Below are 21,157 nucleotides of genomic sequence, written 5' to 3' on the forward strand. Positions count from 1 at the left end.
CAATCCTATAGAACAGGGGTGTCAAAGTCAAATGGACGGAGGGCCAAATAAAAAATTTAGCTACAAGCCGAGGGCCGGACTGTTCGAATGTTCATTGAAAAATTTTTTAAATGACGCATATAGTCTAGTGAACCTAATTGAACCTACTGAAAACCTAACAAATATATTCCAATATGATCAGATAAATAAAGCAATATTTTCTTATGGCTCTGTCAGTAATCTTTAATTTTCAACAGACACAAAAGACAAATTTCCTTTATATAAAAATCCCCATAACATGAACATTAAATGAAAGAAACCGGTATTCAAGGCACCATCAGTAGCCTATATTTTCTATTTTAGCAAAAGTGGGCTAAATTTACTTCAAAGAAAAAAACAATAATAGCAATTTTCTATCATCCACTCAACTGAAATATTTTTAAAATATAATTGGATTGAAATACAATAAAATAAAGTGCAAAAATCTATTAATCAAAAACAACACTTTGTTTAAGGAGAAGTAACATGCAGTGAAAACAAATATTAAACTTTAACTTTTAAACTTGAACTGAGTAAAAACTCTAAATATGTGATTGCACAGTAATGTTCACTTGTTTGAGGTTGAGGGTGATACTTGGTGGTGTCCCATCTTTTCCACAAGTTCATCAATGTTCGGGGTAAGGCTCTGAGCTGAGGAAATCCTCAGAATTGAGTGGAGGTGTTCAGCAGTAAGTCGACTTCTGTGTGATGTTTTGTTCAAGTTCATCAAAGAAAACAGTTGTTCACACAGGTATGTGCTGCCAAACATAGACAACGTTTGAGCAGCCTGGATGCGCAGCTGGGGCATTGTGTCGGGAGGAAACGGGCGAACTCCGCAGCACCCACTGCCGCATATTTTGCCCTCAGTGCATCATTGCATTGGAGGTCAATCAACTCCATTTGAGTGGTGGTGAGCTTTCCACGTCAACAGCAAATGGGTTACCGAGCAGTTCCAACCTGCTTTTTTGTGCTTCAAAGTCAGCAAATCGGCGTCGAAAGTCAGCGGCAAGCATACCTATTTTATCAGCCAACTGTGCGCTCGGGAACGCACTGGTAGAGAGCTTCTCTTTCATGGTCTGGCAGCTGGGAAAGTGGCTCAAATTTTCTTTCCGCATCTGCGTCTCCCACAGAGTCAGTTTGGTTTTAAATGCCTTCACTGTACTGTACATATCAGAGATGACACGATCCCGACCCTGCAGCTGCAAGTTCATTGCATTCAGATGACTCGTAATGTCACACAGAAAAGCCATTTCACACAGAAACATTTCGTCTCGGAGTTGTGTTGTGTCTTTCCCTTTGCTGTCCAAGAACAGACAAATCTCCTCACGAAGCTCGAAACATCTTTGAAGCACCTTTCCCTGGCTTAGCCATCGCACCTCTGTGTGATAAGGCAAATCACCATGCTCCGTTTCTAACTCCGTCAGAAATGCCTTGAACTGGCGGTGATTCAAACCTTTGGCTCTGATAAAGTTAACTGTGCGCGTGATGATGCTCATTACATGCTCCATTTTCAAGGCTTTACCGCACAACGCTTCCTGGTGTATGATACAATGATAAGCTGTCAGCTCACCTGTCGCGTTTTCCTCTTGCATCTTTTCCCGTATCTTCGCCACCAGTCCGCTCCTGTGTCCACACATCGCAGGTGCTCCGTCGGTTGTCAAACCCACGAGTTTTTCCTAAGGCAGCTCCATCTCATTTACACATCTTGACACCTCTTCATACAAATCATGCCCCGTAGTTGTGCCATGCATAGGACGTAAAGCCAAAAACTCCTCTGTCACGCTTAGGCTGGAGTCCACTCCGCGGATGAAAATTGACAACTGGGCAATGTCAGAAATGTCGGTGCTCTCATCCACAGCCAAGGAATATGCAATGAAATCTTTTCCCTTTTTCACAAGCTGCTCTTTTAGATTGATGGACAACTGGTCTACTCTCTCGGCAATGGTGTTTCTGCTCAGACTCACATTTAAAAAGAGTTGCCTTTTTTCTGGGCAAACTTCGTCACAAACTTTAATCATGCAGTTTTTGATGAAATCCCCTCCGTAAATGGCCGGGCTGATTTAGCGATCTCTTCTGCCAAAATAAAACTGGCCTTGACAGCAGCCTGGCCTTGTGATTTGGCTTTTTGAACAGAGCCTGTCGAGATTTGAGGCCTCGTTTTAATTCCTCTGCCTTTTGTAGCCTTTGTTCCATGTCCATATTCTTGTTTTTGTCCGCGTGTTTCGTTTCATAATGTCGTCTCAGATTATACTCTTTCAGTACCGCCACACTTTCTCCACACAGAAGACACACAGGTTTTCCAGCTACCTCCATGAACAAATACTCCGACTCCCACCTTGTTTGAAACCCCGGTTCTCAGTGTCCACCTTCCGTTTTGCCATTTTTGATGGGTATCTGAAAGTTAATTTTACTGTGATGCTGACAACTGCTGTGCCAATAAATATTGAAATGAAGCAGCCTACTGCTCGGTGCGTCACCGTTGCATTGTGGGAAATGTAGTATTGGTGCGTGTAAAAGATCTGCGGGCTGCCGGCTTGCTGCGGTCTGCGGGCCGGTTCTAATAATAAATCAAGATCATCCCAGGGGCCGTAAAAACCTTCTCGCGGGCCGGATGTGGCCCGCGGGCCTTGACTCTGACATATGTGCTATAGAACATTTGTGGGCAGAACTGAAAAAGCGTGTACGAGCAAGGAGGCCTACAAACCTGACTCAGTTACACCAGTTCTGTCAGGAGGAATGGGCCAAAATTAACTTAACTTACTGTTGGAAGCTTGTGGAAGGCTACCCGAAACATTTGACCCAAGGTAAACAATTTAAAAGACAATGCTATCAAATACTAATTGAGTGTATTTAAAAAAGTCCTTAAACTTCTGACCCACTGGGAATGTGATGAAAGAAATAAAAGCTGAAATAAATCATTCTCTATACTATTATTCTGACATTTCACATTCTTACAGTAAAGTGGTGATCCTAACTGACCTAAAACAGGGAATTTTTGCAAGGATTAAATGTCAGGAATTGTGAAAAACAGAGTTTAAATGCATTTGGCTAAGGTGTATGTATACTTCCGACTTCAACTGTAGGTCTAAAATGCACGCAGTGCTTGCTCCATACATTATTTATCTTCATCTCCAGTATTTTCCATAACTAGTCAAATTTATTCCGCACATCTGACTTCCTCTTTACCGCCTGTGCAACCAATCATAAACATTCCACCATTTTGAGTTTATTTGTCATGCGCTCTTTCCACCAATTTTGCTGTCACGTGTTACGGTGTTCAGAGTTTGTTATAACCAATTTATTGATGTGATTATGATATGCTATAGATCAGGCCCTATTGTCACCTGTATGCGACACTATTGTCACGTAAGGAGAGCAAGGTTTGAGGGAATATGGAATGTTTTTCCTAAACAGATGAGGGATTTTGGTAACAACTTTTCAGTCAGAAATGGCTGTAATTATGTTGCAGCTTCGGCAACACGGACAGTGTGGTGGTCGCTGCAGCAGGGAGGAGGGGGAGATAACAGGTGCTAGGCACAGTCACTCGCTGTCTTTCTTTTTAACACACGCAAGTCTGAGCCTGGCGGCACAATCAAATCAATTGCGGTCGGACTCCCTCTAGTCATTTGTGTGTCTTAATTATTTAATAAAAAGGTTCGCTTAAAGCATCAGACAAGCTCAGTGAATATAGTTGATTTGACTAAAACACATAGGATGTGTCTATTTATGGAAAAATACACATTTTAAACATTTTGACCAATCAATTGGTCGAAAGAACAGGTGACTCTTGATCGACCAATATTTGTTTTCGTCGGGGACAGCCCTAGTGGAGTCACTACAATGTTGTTGATCCATTTTCAGTTTTCTCCCATCACGACCATTGAACTCTGTTAGCTGTTTTAAAATCCCCAATGGCTTCATGATGACATCCCTAAGCAGTTTCCTTCCTGACCTGCAGCTCAGTTCAGAAGTACGACTGCATCTTTGTATCTGGGTGGTTTAATACATCATCCACAACAATTTATTTGTAATAATGACAATTACAACAATACTGAATGAACACTTATTTTAACTTAATATAATACATCAATAAAATCAATTTAGCCTCAAATAAATAATGAAACATGTTCAATTTGGTTTCAATAATGCAAAAACAAAGTGTTGGAGAAGAAAGTAAAAGTGCAATATGTGCCATGTAAGAAAGCTAAAGTTTAAGTTCCTTGCTCAGAACATGAGAACATATGAAAGCTGGTGGTTCCTTTTAACATGAGTCTTCAATATTCCCAGGTAAGAAGTTTTAGATTGTAGTTATTATAGGAATTATATGACTATTTCTCTCTATACCATTTGTATTTCATATACCTTTTGGATGTTCTTATAGGCACTTTAGTATTGCCAGTGTAACAGTATAGCTTCCATACCTCTCCTCGCTCCTACCTGGGCTCGAACCAGGAACACAACGACAACAACCACCCTCGAAGCAGCGTTACCCATGGAGAGCAAGGGGAACAACTACTCCATGTCTCAGAGTGAGTGACGTTTGAAACGCTATTTGCGCGCACCCCGCTAACTAGCTAGCCATTTCACATCACATCGTTACACCAGCCTAATCTCGGGAGTTGATAGGCTTGAAGTCATAAACAGCAGAGCTGCTGGCAAAACGCACAAAATTATTAATTATAACATAATAACACACAGAAATGCAAGCCGTAGGTCATTAATATGGTCGAATCCGAAAATGATAATCTCGAAAACAAGACATTTTTTCTTTCAGTGAAATACGGAACCATTCTGTATTTTATCTAACGGGTGGCATCCATCAATCTAAATATTCCTGTTACATTGCACAACCTTCAATGTTATGTCATAATTACGTAAAGTTTTGGGAATTTAGTTCGCAATGACACCCTGACTATGCGTGCAATGAACGCAAGAGAAGTGACAATTTCACCTAGTTAATATTGCCTGCTAACCTGGATTTCTTTTAGCTAAACATGCATGTTTAAAACTATATACTTCTGTGTATTGATTTTAAGAAAGGCATTGGTGTTTATGGTTAGGTACACGTTGGAGCAACGACAGTCCTTTTTCGCGAATGCACATTGCATTGATTATATGCAACGCAGGACACGCTAGATACACTAGTAATATCATCAACCATGTGTAGTTATAACTAGTGATTATGATTGATTAAGTTTAATGCTAGCTAGCAACTTACTTTGGCTTCTTACGGCATTCGCGTAACAGGCTGGCTCCTCGTGAGGCAGGTGGTTAGAGCGTTGGACTAGTTAAGTGTAAGGTTGCAAGATTGAATCCCTGAGTTGACAAGGTAAAAATCTGTCGTTCTGCCCCTGAACAAGGCAGTTAACCCACCCCACCGTCCCTAGGCCGTCGTTGAAAATAAGAATGTGTTCTTAACTGACTTGCCTAGTTAAATAAATTTAAAATCTGCAAAATCGGCGTCCAAAATGACAATTTCCGATTGTTATGAAAACAACTTGAAATTGGCCCTAATTAATCGGCCATTCCGATTAATCGGTCGACCTCGTATGTATGTATGTATGTATGTATGTATGTATGTATGTATGTATGTATGTATGTATGTATGGGGGACAGAGGAAGGGGTAGTTAATCAAAAATCATGTCAACCCCTATTATTTCACACACAGTGAGTCCATATAACTTATGTTATTATTATTATTATTATTATATTATTATGTGATTTGTCAAGCTAAATTTTACTTCTGAACTCATTTTGGCTTGTATGAACAAATTGGGTGAATACTTATGCAACAACTATTTGAGTTATTACCTTTTTATTAATTTGTAGAATTGTCTTTTCACTTTGACTTTATGGAGTAGAGCAATGACAAAGATTTACTGTAACTATTTCAATCCCACTTTAAGGCAACCAAATGTGAAAAAAGTTCAAGGGGTGTAGACTTTCTATAGGCACTGTATCTATATTGTCATTGTCACACTTCATATCCAAATCATCTATAAGTAACATAATTGAGTAATATATTTTTAGGTACTTAAGGATGACTTGGACATGAAGCATGAAAATGCAAATAAGGAGGGGGCTTTTGACCACTTCTTTGTATTCCTCCAACTCATTGTTGGAAAAAAAGTTGGGTCCAAATCAGGTGCTCGGTACTATATTTATTGAATATTATATGAATCCTATAAATGAAAATAGACAATTTGGGTGCAATCAATTAGTTTAGTTTCACAGAGATTAAGAATAATCTAAGATGGTGGGTGTCAATCCTTTCTCGTGCTTTTTTAGGTTGAACGACCCCGCTGTCATAGCTGGCTTGATAATTTGCCACACATGATTAACTGAGCTATGTAGGCTCTACATTTTACATCTGGTTTAGCTAGCTAATGATCCTGCTCTGCAGTAAGTTAATAAATTACAGTTTAAGCCATTTCTGCTGTAACATCCAGATTGGTGAATCATTCATTGACATTGGCTACATCTCTCTATGGTGTGCTGTCCGAGATTGAGGTTCTCCAGTCCATCTATCTGGATGAGCTGCAGATTAACAGAAGAGATGATGGGTGAGCCACTCTATTTGATGATAGTGGTGTTCTGGGGCCTTGGGCTAAGACCTCACTTCGATGGTAGCAGGATTTTGCTGACTCATGAATCTATATAAATACCAGCTGTAGCCTGATTGCAGATCTGTTTGTGCTGGTGTGGCATAGCAACAAATGACAAAACAACTTGGTTCACCTTAAGCACATACAGATCTGTGACCAGACTATAATACTATAGGCACACAAACACCACACATACACACACACCATTGTATCAGAGGTGCAGTGTGCTAGTTAGCTATGTGTTATGTTGCATCACGAGGATGGGCCAAATAGAGGAATATTGCAGGTCTGTTGCATCATACTCAGCTGATTGTTCCGTTCCCTCTGTATTCAACATCCTGTCCTGCCAACTGCTCTTTGAAGAGGACTATCAGCCTTCACACTTAAACAGACATCTCTTTCTGCTCTTTTCTATCCCTGGGTGTTTTACTATAGCACATGACTGATTAGCCTCCCCCGGACAATAGATAAGACTAGATGAATAGCTGATAGACTTCAGGCTTTGAAGTGTGTGCGTGTGTTTAATTGAAATTCTCTGTTGCTCTCTCTTATAGGGTATGGGAGGTGAGTCTGGTTCTATATCCCTCCACGGGTGAAGATTCCCTCTCTCAGTTTGTGCGATTCACCCTGACGTTGACTCTCGACTTGCAGGTATGCTCATATTCCCTTCTTCCTTGTCCTTTGCAATCCCCCAAATATATTCCCCATCCCCTGGTTTAGGGCATGTATTTAGGTTACTTGTGTAAATATTTTTTTTTTAAATGGTGTACCCATGTTTAATGGCCTTCCCTGCTCCTGGAGAGGTACGTACAGGGTGTGTACACTTTTGTGTATTGGTGCAGGTATGTAACAGAAGTCTGCTTACCCAGTAGCACCGGAGTTGAGGGGTCCCTATGTGAGTTTTGAGACAACCCTCCATGTAATATTGTTTCTGAATCATATGAAAGTTTCAGCTTTCAGAATTTCAGAATCCTGCCCTGTCCCTTTCGTTCTCAGGACATGCCACTTCCAATGTTATACACTGATCTCTCTCTCTTCCTAAGTATCCCTCCTCTCCTCCCTCCATTTCCATCCACAACCCTCTGGGTCTTTCTGATGACAAGCTGTGCAGGTAACTAGAGGAAATCTGTTGTCCTCCATCTTAGGTTCATTGTAGTCTTATCCACTGCTCTGATGAAGGGTTGTTAAAAAAGAAATGTGTCCCCTGTTGCTTGTATTGCTCCCAGATTTCTCTCTCTCTCCAAGTGTGCAGAAATGTCTGCAGAAAGAGGCGGTGTCCTGCCTGGGTTCTGCTGTGTTGTACCAGCTCATTGAGGCCAGTTCTCTTTCTCTCGCTTTATTTCCCCCTCTCTCACTCCGTTTCCCTCATTTTCTCTTTCTCTCACTCCCTCTGTTCTTAGTTGGAGACCGCAGTAATTTAAGTACTGTATTTGTGATATTAAAATTAGAACTGTGGCTCGAGGATGCCCTTTGACCTGATTTTATTTTATTTAGAAATGTATAAATAGAGATGAATATCAAGTACTTGACTCAGTCCCTCTTTTCAGTCTCTCTCAGAAAGCCAAAGAGATTCTGACAGAGAGCAATATTCCCCATGGGAACTGCGTCATCTGCCTTTACGGGTTTAAGGTGAGCTGTTTAATTTGTATTTCCATTAGTCCACACAAGATGAAAGTTTAAACTAGTCTTCCTGTTTGAAACTCTAGACGATGTTTACACCAATCCAATGCTTTTGAAATCTATGAGAGGGAGTGAGCAAGTGGACACAAAATGGGACACAACCTTGTCCTCCCCTGTGTCTTTGTGGTATGTCCCAGGATGGGGAGGCGTTCACCAAGACCAGATGCTACCGTTATTTCAACTCCCACTGCCTAGGCCGCTACATCACCCACTCTGAGACTGAGCTCCAGGAGAGGGGTAAGGAGCTGGAGCAGGACAAGACACGGGAGAGGACCGATGAGGTGAGATCAAGTGTCCATATGCAGCGGTGGAATTGAGGGGGAGCGCCTGGGAGTTCCTGAAGTGAAACTGAATTTTTGGGGGAGAGGGGATGTTCTTTTTTCTCTACAGCACTGTAATATATATTTTAAAAATTAAGGGCTTGCAATTTTAACTAAACCCCTTGAGTGACACACAACCCCTTAAATTATAGTGGCTACTATTGCAAATACATCCATGCATTTGTGCTGACCTCTACTTCACTCAGCTGGAGGGAGAGGTGATGGGGGTGGAGTTTTGTCAGAAGTGGGCTGAGCTCCAGAACCTTTTGGAGCATTAGAAAGCTAAAGGCGGGATTATCGGCACAGAGGCAGAGTCTAACCGCTTCCTCATACATATTAATGAGGTAAGGAAGCAAGGAGGGGCTTAGGAAAAAATATTTGCTGAAGTGTCTGTGTGTGAGCACGTACTTTCCTGATAATGTATCTTAATTAAACAACGTTGCGACTTGTTTTTTATAGCCGCCTCCTAACTCAGACAATGTCAGCGCTGATGGGAATGCCTCTCCCAGCCGATCACTGCTCTCCCTTCCCCCTGCCTCCACCAATCAGATCACAGCACCAAAGCTGCAGCACGCTGGCCACTCACGTCGCAGGGGAGGGCGAGGTCATCAGTACCGTCACCAAGTGCCGTAGGGCCACTTCAGGGGTCCCGGGAGGGAGAGGCAGGGGAGAGGCAGGCCCCACACCCACCCAGGGACACCGGTCCCCCCCACCGACCATCTGGACAAACTCTCTCTGTCCTCAGAGAAACATGACAACCTCTACAGTGCTCCTCCTGCCAACTTTCACAACGCACCAATCAAGGCCAGACTTCAGGAGAACTCTAGCCACCCAGACCTGGGACAAGCACAGTTAAGCCAATTGAAGAAGGGGAGGGAAGCACAGAGCTAGGCCTACAAGATGCTCCTAAAGACGGTCAGCCAATAAGCAAATCAAGCCTGGACACTTCTAAAATAGACATCCCATCCAGCAACGGCATGGAAATGGAGCCTGGCCGAGGCCATAGGGAGAGCGGAAGGAGGAGGGGCCCTCGCGGTTCAGTGCAACAGCCTGACCAATGGCAAGAGAGGCAATTCAGAGGAACAGACCAATGGGATGCCCGGGGAGCGGGTAACATTGCTACTGGGATGGGCGCGGTCAGCGACGCAGGGGAGCATCCCATAGCAGAGAAGGCAGAGCTCACATGGCTGGTGGGAGGGGCTTCCATCAGAGTGTGGTAGAGGGAGATGTGGGGAGAGATGCTCTATGACAAAGGGACAAAAGAGGAACTAAGAACAACTATGTCTGTACCTCAATTTACATTCTCGACACACCTAAAATAAAGCTTTGCACTCTGGTACCTAGATTAACCAGTGTGTCCTGCCTTCTTTCCTATTGCTGTTTGAATTGTTGTCCGTGGGCAGTTCAGTTTATGCTGAAGCATTCTTTTTACTGCATAAGATAAAGAAATGACGGGCCACATTTGTCTGAGGGAACATACAGCATATTTATTATTGACAGAAATCAGCTGAAATTGACCTGCCTTGAACATCACACACTTCAACTTATTTTCCCCCACCCTCTTCCTTTTTTCCCCTCCTGCTTTCGCTCCACCCCTTATTTCTGCATACCAACCCCTCCCCCTGGGCGTCCAGCCACACCCCCAGCCCAGTAGTAGTAGTTGTAGGCCGGACAAGAGCCCTCCTGCTGGAAGTCTGGCCGCTGCAAATGCGGCCCAGTGGGGACACTGACAACCCGGGGAAGCGTTGCACTGGCCTCGAGATGTTTCTGTACTTCAGGGTTTTAGGAAAACAGCTCCACCTGAGAGTGGGACAGGAGTATGAAAGGATAAGCTTAGGCACTGCACATTATTTATGAGGGATACCTGGAGAAAATCGGACCTCTGAAATAAAAATGTATGGCCCTCCCTTCAGTAAAATATATTTTTACCTGACCCTCCCTGAACTCTTGAAAAAAAGTGACCCTCCCCTATACCCCAAATAATAATTAAAAAGGTGCATTATGCAGAAATCACTCCGCGGTTTCCTGGTTGCAAAAATGCTAATAGTCACCTGATTTCAGTAACGAAACAAGCAATGTAGAGAATGAATACTGTCTAAACCCCTGTGAAATATACACTACATGACCAAAAGTATGTGGACACCTGCTTGTCGAACATCTCATTCCAAAATCATGGGCATTCATATGGAGTTGATCCATGTTGGAACATTGCTGCTTTCATTCAGCCATGTGCATTAGTGAGGTCAGGCACTGATGACATTGACTGTGTGATGAAAATGTATGTTTAGCACAATGGTGCTTTTCTAATAACCAACTTGGTTGGGTTCATGCGAGTGACTGATTGATTGTACAAAGTAGGAATCCACACAATCACTGAATCAATTTGGCACTATGCCCAGAACATTGCTCTGGGGGGGAACCAGGAGTGATGATACAATAGCTCAGTTTCAAGGTAAGAAGCCTGGTGTGGTATCAGTCAGGCTCATGCAGGAACCAACCATGCTTTAATGGCTTGTTTGTGTAGCAGTATGAAGTTTCATCAGGCTTGTATTGAGTTTGTAAACCTCTCTGGCCGTGATAATAAAAATAGCTTCATTTGCTTTGTATTTGAGTCCTTAGTGGTGAATTTCCACGACATCTGTATAGCCTAAGGAATTTGTTTCACTTAATTCTAAGTAGTAGCTATACATTTAATTTTATACAGTCTAACTGAAATTTATTGGCATGTGTTTGACATTTTGAATGCTCATGCCAGCCTGTAGTTGTCACAAATGCTTCATACTTGATTTCTTAAATGGCAACATACAGAAATAATAATGAATTTCCTTCTGACTTGCTCCTGAACGATGGTGTTTAATAGACTGTTGAAATGATCACCACAATCACACAATAGTGTACTTCCCAAGCAAAATAAAAAAAGTATCCTCGGCTATAGAAGTTTGTAGCAAAGCCTCTGAACATCATGGACACAAACCAAAGCTATCCTGTATGTAGAGTCGCGTCTTTCCCCTGCATTGTACAGCTTGTTTCTAGCATAAAGCATCGTGGACTAAAGCGTTGTTAAAGAATCCGGTCCATTTGAATTAGAAACATCTTAACCTAACAAGGAGTAGGGCCTACGATTTTACCCATTTATCCTCAAATAAACCGAGCCCTGGTTTTAACTTAACTCACCGAGCCCTTCACCTTCTATAGATGGTAGACTAGAATTTAATCTGTCAAACAGGTAGGCATACCTCTTTCTTGAATAGAAAGAAATTGGCTACAACACAAATCCCCCTTCCTGCTAGTAGCCAAGGCAAATTAAAATAAAGACTGCTTAAAATAATTAGGCCTACTTTCAGCACTGACATGCTGTCCATCTCCATGGCTGCTGCTTCATAGTTATGTAAATGACTTGAATATGACTTATTGTGAGGTTAATAACTCTGACAAATAGCTTCATTATGGGCAATTAAATATTATTTGTATTAATAAATAGAGCAGTAGCAAGCATATCTCCGGTCCTCATCTTCGCGCTCTTTCTCTATTAAATTTTTGGGACAAATAGTTTTTTTTGCCGAAGAAGCATTTCACTTGCTTCCTGAAGTGCCACCGTATACAGCACAGCCATTGGTTAGGCAGAACAAAAGGATTTACATCAGCAAGAGCAGGGCAGGCCAGAGCTCATGATTGTGGTAGCCTAGTTTTATATACACACTCCCAGTGCATTTCCCCCTGGACCGAGTTTGGGAAACGCTGGCCAAGGCCAATAGCATATAGTATAGGCTATGGATCACTTGATTGAGACCCTACTAGGCGCACTTGATATTGCGTGCCCAGCAGAGATTCAGGGATGAGGGGCAGCATTGGGCACACATTGAGATATAATAAGCAACTCATTCTCAAACACTGAGCAATATGACATTTCATCTATTACAAATTACAAGACCTCCCCTGGACAAAAAAAAATAAAAATACTAAACAGTCCTCCTGACTGAAATTGAAAAAGCCCGAACCACCCCCATTTTCCTCTGGGTAACAATTGTGCAAATTTCAACCACTCAGGCTTCTTCAATGGCTCAGGAAAATATAATAAAGCTGCACACATCGTTCATTTGACTAAGGAGAACACTTGTTGGAGTGTAAAGCCAACCTAATGCATCAGTGTGGCAATCCCACTCAACCAATCGAAAAGTCAGCCCACCACCATTCACTCACCTTCAGCGGGGTTGTAGGAAACCGTAAGCATACGGTTTTTCAGGAAGCAGAGGTGAAGACTCAAACCGGATGCTTCCCGTTTCTTCCAGCTCCGCTCAGGCTTGTCTTTTATGCCTGCTATGTTAGGTTACCACTCACTAGATCTCTCCGCATCTTGATTGGCTCTAAGAACATGGTCCATTTCATCGCAGGTGGGGGTGGTCAGAGAACCCTGGTAGCAGTAGAACTTGGTGAGATCCACACTTCCTAGCAGATCACTGATGGATGGTGGCTGCACTATGTCAACTGATGAACCTGAGACAGGAGAGTAGTGTGAAAAATACTAGTAACACCACTATCAAGGGGAGAAGGCTCTCCCCTTGTTAGTGCCCGAAAAGCAGTGGAGTTTTCACTTTGCTCTTTCTCTCTCTGTATCTATCTCTGCAAATCCAAATGAGCTACATTGGCATAAAAATACAGAATATAAGAACTTTAAAGTTAGCTGGCACCACTGCTCCTCACCCTTCTCTGTTATATTCAGCAGAAGTCCTCCAGGATTCCACATGCTATTGCTTGCCTGTCACCTGGAATCCATGGAATGTGTTGATGATAGTATATATGCCATTTAGCTGACGCTTTTATCCAAAGCGACTTACAGTCATGTGTGCATACATTCTACGTATGGGTGGTCCCGGGAATCCATGATAGCATGGATAATAAGTAGTGAAGGCTGGTGGGAGGAGCTATAGGAGGATGGGTTCATTGTAATGACTGGAACACATCAAACACATGGTAACAACGTGTTTGACTCCGTTCCATTGATTCCATTCCAGCCATTACAATGATCCGGTCCTTCTATAGCGCCCCCCACCAGCCTCCTCTGATAACAAGGTATTCTGCCATAACTCCTATTACTAAGTCAATAATCATAACTCTGTCATAGTATTGTCATCTTCAATGTCGAACTGTTGTGACGTAGAGTTGAACATCTAGGATTTTACCCACGCACCGCTACTGCACACACACTCTCTCTCTCCTAGTACAGTATCTCACCTCCATGGGGTATCTGACTGAATCCACTGTGTGTTCAGACCCTTGGTGGCACAGTGAGTCACCTCCCCAGTGGAAATGTATCATGACGGCCGTGTAGCCATGAGAGAGCCCCCCTCCTCTCACCTCCATCAGGCCCTCCTCTAACACAGAGCTCACTGGGAGGATGAACATACGTTGTGGTATTACCATAGTATAAGTTAATATGGTGTTGTGTATTCAGTAACAACTGTTAGCGAGAAAATGATACCTATGTCCTTGAGCTACTGAGGTTACTTTAAAGAAGACCAGATAACACATGTCCTACAGACACACTATAAGGTCAGGACCAAGGAGATTCACCACAAGAGTACCTGTGTGTCCATTGTTGGTGAGGAACTTGATGCTGTGTGGATTAGGGATGTCACTGAAGGTGCGGTTGCGGAGACTGGGGTCAAAGGTCAGCTGGTTAGTATCAATGTTGATCGGCGACCATCTGAACCCCTCCACACTGAGAGTTGGGAAGGGAGGGTCAGAAAAGAGAGAGAAAGAAAAAGAAAGACTGTCAGATTAAACGTTTTCTGGTATGAACTGTGTTTGTGTAGCACAGCTATGAGATGAGTGAAGAGTAATGGCCTGAGGTTAAGTCAGAACTAGTGAAGTCTTACCACAACCATTGTGACACCAGGGCTGGTCTAAAAGAAACACATTTGAAAATACATATAATTCATAGAAAGTATATAAATATTTATTACAGTTTAAAAAAAAAGTTGTTTTGAAAGCCTACGCACCTGCTATGGCTAGAGAACAGAGATAGAGGATAATACACACAGATGTCTGAAAAGCAAATATAATTAAAATGTAGCTTAAAGATGCATGAATCTTTGATATCTCTATGATTAGATTTCTGTCCCAATGTAGCCATGCTCTCTCATTTGAACTATTTGCACCTACGGATTGTGGTTGTTGTGGATGGCTGTTCACAAATCTAAATGTGTATTTGAACCCAATAATGGTTGAATTCAAGAAGTTTAAGCTGCCTATCAAACATTGTTTTTGAAACCAGTGGACAGCCAGTAAAACATTAGCTCTTGCAACAGCTGCATAATGCAGATCCAAGCCTATGGAATAAAAGTGGGGCTTTTATTGCTCAATCTAATTAATTCTGATCAAATAAATAAATCCATAGGCCTATGGACACATGCTCAAACTTGCACACTTTTGATAGACTTAAAGGGGCAATCTGTAGTTTCTACATCCATTTTTTGCACTTAGATATATATAAATTAGATAGATATATATCTATATCCATTGAGTCTTGAAGAATATAACTTATAAATCCCTCATGAGCTTCTTTCAACTGTCACACTCCATGAGAATCCAAAATATACTCTGTTTATTTCCAATGTTTGTAAACATTGTAAATGTAAACAAACACTGTATTGCCTCATAACATGGTTAAAACAATAATTGTATATGTATATCATGGATGGTCAGTCCTTGCATCCATAGCTCTGTCTAGTTGTCTGAGAGTGGTTAAATTTCTCAAGGCCCATCCCTCAGCTTTTTAACAAAACAGAGGCGGGGCGTCCGTTTTGTCATTGTTTCATCTGTGGATTTGCCCTTTAAAAAGCTGCATATTATCAAAGTGCCACCAACAAAGGCCTATAGCAAATGCAGCATATGGCATTCTTTTTTTCCCCACATGTAAATAGCACTTTTCAGTAGTGCTCAAAGAATTGCATTCCATGAGGGCAGCATTTATTTTTCAACTGGAATCAATGAGCCCAATCAGTCCTCTATGACAACAAAAGCATCAATTACAAGGAGGGGTGGCTAATAAGTCCTTAGTTTTGGGGTCATGCTCAGGTAAAACAATATGGCAAATCAATACTTCCATATTTCCAAGTCCTATTCTTGAAGATCAAGGGGTATAACTTTGAATGAAATGACTGGAATTCTGATAGACTTTGTTTTTTAAGGTAAAGATATAATTAAATCGTATTATATGCAGTAGAAAGCGATGGGTTGGAAGAAGCCTACATAACCAACTCAAAGTCAAATTTAACATCCATAAATGGCCAGCTGTGTAAACTTTAACATTGATTTATCCTGCAATAGATGTCCTTCAATTGGTAACATACATGTTTGTCTTCTAATGCCTCTTATGGGGAAAGTAAGAGGCATTAGTAACGGAATGTAATCTGATTACGTTACTGAGTTTGGGTAGTCCCAGAGTTACGTTACTGATTACAATTTCGGACAGGTAACTAGTAACTGTAACGGATAACAAAAGTAACCTACCCAACCCAGGGGGTATATAATCTGATCCTAGATCTGTTAGAAGAACAACTTGTTTCGAAGGGTCGAGAACGCCGCCCTCTGCACTGCGCAAACTCACATTGTCCGGGGGCAGGCAGTGTTTTGAAATAACACAAGATGTCTGCCGGAACAGCGCTAACGACGAACGAGCGTCATATTCGAGACAATAACTACAACAACAATCTTCCAGAGGACCGAATGGACGTTGAACTTGACACAGGACACAACGTAACGGACCGGGAAGACTTGGACACTGGAATACAAGCCACTTGTTCATCTAACGGCAGTGGCGGGGAGGAGGATGAGTCGGAGTCCATTGATCGGGAAAGAGAAGCCGGGGGCTCGATTCCTCAGCGCAACGGGGAAGGAGTGTTGTTGGGAAGGGAGCAAGAGGTGTCAGTCGAAATCGGAGAGACGTATTTATGTCAGCGAGCCGACAAGACATGGCGTAAGTATTTGTTTATAAGCCAATAATGGTTAGCTACGTTTGAAAGGCTGTGAGGCAGAACACTATTTTATCATCAGTGCGTCCCGACTGGTTCTGCATATATCTTCAGACTGATAGTAGGCTGGACACGTGACATTTATAACAACGCTTTTTTTCAAAACTAAAACTAGTTCATTGCATCCGCTGTGGAGCCCAGTTTCTTAATATTACCATCTGTCCAAACTGCTTGGCGTCGTGTTGAATTAATCGCGAATTTTATTTTTAGAGCATTTTTCACCCTACCAGCTCCTATTAGTTCTATTGAGCACAGTGGCACCAATTCGCTTCCGAACGTTCTATTCCCAGCCTTATTATTCTAGGTCACAATTCCTGCCAGGCTATTGTTGGCAATGAGACCTGCCCATATTACATTCGTAGGCTTACCTGAGTAATTTATTATAATTAACAAGGTTGGGGCTACTTAGTGAGTAAACTCGCTGTTCGCCTGGGCACACGTTGTTGTGACACGCAGAGCTAACTATGGCTGGCGCATAGCCATCAAACGTTAAAACATTTTCTGCTCATGGAGGATGTAAACCTAAAAAAACGCATGTGTCTGTCATCTTTTTCAAGATGTGGCCGATTTAAACAGCCAGAGGACATTTTTTAATTAAGAAATAACCATTGCGAATGTAGATCTGCTACCTCAGATTATGAGCCGAGCAAGTGTCACGAATGAGTTATTTAGTACCCACAGATGGCCACATGGAGGAACAAGAGAGCTATGAACCCATACTGTTTTGCCCTAAACTCTAACCCTAGGTATAACCTATTTTAGCTCTTAAGCCTATACCTTGGGTAGTTTTTAAAACTATTTGTGTTATAATATTGTTAGTAAATACCATTTATAGTACTAAATAGCATTGTGATTGTTCTTAAGAAAAAAATCAAAACCTATGCAAGTATTTAGCTGTTTTTTTTGTTCTTTTATGATATTTATTATTATAACACTTGATAAACAAGCAACATTTTATTTTTCAAATGTGGTTTGAACTGTGTGTGACCTATATGTGAAAGTCCAACAATTGGATGGGATAGGTAGGGCAGGTTTGAGACTGATCTCAGGAATTAATAAGAAAAATACACTTTATAGCAGCATACAACCACAAAGCATCAATTATAGGCTATTGCAGTAATAAGCTTGACATAAAATAGCATGCAACCAAAGACTATATGTCCCATGATTTTCTAAAATGGTCACTCATGACTCATTTACAGGTAACTATTTATCTCGTATTAGGCCTGTGTTGCTTTTGGGAGAGCAAAAAAATAGTGACTATAGCAGGTATTGAACCCCGGCCAAATAATCACTAGTCAGGTGCGCTAACCTCAACCCTAGTAGACATGCATAATAAATCATCTCTGTTAACGTATCATATTATGAGTACACAGCCTTGAATAGAAAAGATGAGTGCTTCTTCCAACCCGCCAACAAATTACATCATGCACCCTCCCGGTTAGCAAACTTACTTCCAACATCCTCTCGCTTGCAGCACATGTTTTTGGTGGAGCTTGTTGAGTTGGCTACTTTTACGAGAAGGCAGAGCAGGTCTATGATATTTGACGAATTTGACAATGAATGTACTAGGAAAATACGTTTTTGTCAACCAAAGGTGATTGAATTAATGTTCAGGCTTATTGATAATTGTTATGGTAATGAAGTATAATTTCAAAACATGAGCACATAAATAAGTAATAATAAACATGAATCATCATTATATTTCTTCACAGCAATCTGTTAAATGCCTTTTTAGCCCTTCCTCTTGCGTTAGCAGTGTGGAAAGGGACAGAACGTGCACGCATGAGTTTTCCTGTTAACTTCTTAAGGTATAGGGGGCAGCATTTTCACTTTTGGATAAATAGCGTTCCCAATTTCAACTTCCTGCTACTCATGCCAGGAATATAAGATATGCATATTATTAGTAGATTTGGATAGAAAACACTGAAGTTTCTAAAACTGTTTGAATCATGTCTGTGAGTATAACAGAATTTATGTAGCAGGCAAAACCCAGAGGATTAACCGTTCAGAATTGTTTATTTTTTTGGTCTCTGTTCACCGAGTTCTCATTGGCAAATTATATTTCTTAGGAACCTGTTTTCAGTTCCTATCGCTTCCACTGGATGCGATAGGAACAGTCTTTGGAATTTGGTTGAGGTTATTCATTTTTTAATTGTTTACATTTTAACTACCAGCAACGTGGGCAGGTCACATTGCCAACAATAGCAAAGCACAATAAGCTGGGAGTAGAACGTTCGGAAAGCGAGTTGGTGTCACGGTGCTCAATAGAACTAATAGGCGCTGGCATGGTGAAAAATACCCTAAAATAAGGCCTCTTTTTTTGTGATTACTTCAAAACTACAGCTGGGACATATGGTAATATTATGAAACTGGGCTCTGCGGCAGATGCAATGTATGTTTTTATCAGAAGAAAAGCGTTGTTAAAAAATGTAATGTGTCCTGCCCTACTATAGCTAGCTAGATGTGGTTTTTACAGAGATGCCTACAGTTAAATCAGTAAAATTCAACTTGATTTTTTTCTTCTTCTTCTTTCAGATTCTGCTGAGGTTATCCAGTCCAGGCTCAACGAACAGGAGGGCAGAGAGGAGTTCTACGTACACTATGTTGGATGTGGGTGGGACACACACACAGCACTTCCATTCTCCTCTATATTTTCATGCACCTCTCCTTCTACTTTCCTCCACCTCCCTTTATCATTTCTTCCTTCGCCGCCAACCCTCTCTTTAACTCTCCCCTGGGCCTGTAGTTAACAGACGTCTGGATGAGTGGGTGGGCAAGGCTCGCCTGGCACTGACAAAGACAGCGAAGGACGCAGTTACAAAAATCGCTGAGGGTGGTGGAGGGGGCGAGCTGGGGGAGCAGCCCGAGAGGAAGATCACCCGCAACCAGAAACGCAAACATGATGAGATCAACCACGTGCAGAAGGTAGGCTTGTGCCGGAGGTTCTAGACTACATACCCCAACAGTGGTGGATCAGATCCCCTTTGTCAATTTCTAAACTGTTCTTCTGTCAGTCAGATTTGTTAGATTCCGATATTAAATGGGCTCCCTCTGTTGTGTTTTCTAATGGAACTCCTCTTTCCCGCCAGACGTACGCAGAGATGGACCCCACCACAGCTGCCCTGGAGAAGGAGCATGAGGCGGTAAGCGTGTGTAGCTATACTGTTTTACACTTTTTGATATACAGCACCAGTCAACAGTTTGGACACATTCATTCCAGGGTTTTTCTTTATTTGTATTATTTTCTACATTATGCAATAATAGTGAAGACATCAAAACTATGAAATGACACGCATAGAATCATGTAGTAACCAAAAAAGAGTTTTAAACAAATGAAAATGTATTTGAGAAGTAGCCACCCTATGCCTTGATGACCGCTTTGCTCCCTCTTGGCATTCTCTCAACCATCTTCATGAGGTACTCACATAGAATCCATTTCAATGAACATTTGTGCCTTGTTAAAAGTTCATTTTGTGTAATTCCTTTCCTCCTTAATGCGTTTGAGCCAATCAGTTGTGTTGTAACAAGGTAGGGGTGGTATACAGAATCTAGCCCTATTTGGTAAAAGACCAAGTCCATATTATGTCAAGAACAGCTAAAATAAGCAAACAGAAACAAACAGTCCATCATTACCTTAAGACATGAAGGTCAGTCAATCTGGTCAGTCAATATGCCATTCCATCTGGTTTGTTTTTAGTGGGACATCATTTGTTTTTCAACAGGATAATGGAAAATAATAGTGATGTCTTCACCATTATTCTACAATGTAGGAAATAGTACAAATAAAGAAAAACCCTTGAATAAGTAGGTGTGCCTTTTGACTCGTACTGTATGGAGTTGTAAGACAATATAATTCCTAGAGAAGGGGGTGAAAGTAAAAATGTGTCCTTGCCTCTCTCATCTAGATCACTAAAGTGAAGTACGTGGACAAGATCCAGATTGGAAACTTTGAGATTGACGCCTGGTACTTCTCCCCATTCCCAGAGGACTACGGCAAGCAGCCCAAGCTGTGGATCTGCGAGTACTGCCTCAAGTACATGAAGTACGAGAAGACCTTCAGATACCACCTGGTCAGTGACTGTCAGCTTCAACATTTTAAAAGCACTGTTCGCTTCAGCATTGCTGTTGTCTTTCATTACATCTACCATTGGTGACTAGCACTTCTATTTTACCAATATACAGTTGAAAAGCTTTGAACCATATACTTATGTTTCATCCTTCTCCACCTCTATTTCCTCTCTACCTTTCCTTTCCTCCTCACTATCTGTTCCTCCAGTCCCAATGTCAGTGGAGGCAGCCTCTTGGGAAAGAAATCTACAGGAGGAGCAACATCTCTGTGTACGAAGTGGACGGACGCGACCATAAGGTAAGAACACAGGAGGCAGGACAAAAACCACAGAGAATTACCTCAAACTGCCCTGAAAGCAATTTAAACAGGTCTTAGTTAAATGGGAACAAGTACAACCTAGACCTTTCAACTTAAGTCTTGGCGGTACC

The 21,157-nt window shown here is 41.7% G+C and overlaps 3 protein-coding genes across 7 annotated transcripts in view; 2 read left to right on the plus strand and 1 right to left on the minus strand.

Moving 5' to 3' along the window:
* Positions 1 to 11,228, plus strand: part of LOC118358942 (E3 ubiquitin-protein ligase RNF25-like) — a 19,343-nt gene extending 8,115 nt beyond the window's left edge. The window contains exons 2-7 of one of the 2 annotated variants that reach the window (XR_008080037.1): positions 7,179 to 7,275; positions 7,668 to 7,735; positions 8,172 to 8,253; positions 8,442 to 8,585; positions 8,831 to 8,968; positions 9,084 to 9,226. Coding sequence is in view for 1 of the 2 variants with exons in the window: in XM_052480244.1 (XP_052336204.1) it covers positions 7,179 to 7,275; positions 7,668 to 7,735; positions 8,172 to 8,253; positions 8,442 to 8,585; positions 9,084 to 9,257 (565 nt within the window). In the remaining variant the exon portion in view is untranslated. Of the gene's footprint in view, positions 1 to 7,178; positions 7,276 to 7,667; positions 7,736 to 8,171; positions 8,254 to 8,441; positions 8,586 to 8,830; positions 8,969 to 9,083 lie in introns of both variants that reach the window. The other variant, XM_052480244.1, reaches the window with a different exon arrangement.
* Positions 10,275 to 16,281, minus strand: LOC118358943 (carbonic anhydrase 6-like). Of its 3 annotated transcripts, XR_004820564.2 has the most exons (7): positions 14,624 to 16,001; positions 14,501 to 14,527; positions 14,207 to 14,343; positions 13,857 to 14,011; positions 13,326 to 13,387; positions 12,825 to 13,118; positions 10,275 to 10,424 (listed from the first exon to the last, which is right to left on the minus strand). XR_004820564.2 is itself a non-coding variant. In XM_052480245.1 (6 exons), the coding sequence occupies exons 1-5, from the start codon at positions 14,755 to 14,757 to the stop codon at positions 13,101 to 13,103; spliced, it is 471 nt and encodes a 156-aa protein (XP_052336205.1). In that variant the 5' UTR covers positions 14,758 to 16,001; the 3' UTR covers positions 10,275 to 10,424; positions 12,825 to 13,100. The 3 variants fall into 3 exon arrangements, 1 of the variants encoding a protein (XP_052336205.1); XR_008080038.1 differs by lacking the exons at positions 14,501 to 14,527; positions 14,624 to 16,001 and adding an exon at positions 16,137 to 16,281; XM_052480245.1 differs by lacking the exon at positions 13,326 to 13,387.
* Positions 16,272 to 21,157, plus strand: part of LOC118358940 (histone acetyltransferase KAT8-like) — a 14,095-nt gene continuing 9,209 nt past the window's right edge. For both annotated transcript variants that reach the window (XM_035736975.2, XM_035736976.2), the window contains exons 1-6: positions 16,272 to 16,602; positions 19,196 to 19,270; positions 19,407 to 19,585; positions 19,750 to 19,803; positions 20,566 to 20,730; positions 20,937 to 21,026. In XM_035736975.2, coding sequence (XP_035592868.1) covers positions 16,272 to 16,602; positions 19,196 to 19,270; positions 19,407 to 19,585; positions 19,750 to 19,803; positions 20,566 to 20,730; positions 20,937 to 21,026 — 894 coding nt within the window. The remainder of the gene's footprint in view (positions 16,603 to 19,195; positions 19,271 to 19,406; positions 19,586 to 19,749; positions 19,804 to 20,565; positions 20,731 to 20,936; positions 21,027 to 21,157) is intronic.

The sequence above is a fragment of the Oncorhynchus keta genome, chromosome 26, assembly GCF_023373465.1.
Source record: "Oncorhynchus keta strain PuntledgeMale-10-30-2019 chromosome 26, Oket_V2, whole genome shotgun sequence".
In the NCBI taxonomy this organism is placed as follows: Eukaryota; Metazoa; Chordata; class Actinopteri; order Salmoniformes; family Salmonidae; genus Oncorhynchus; species Oncorhynchus keta.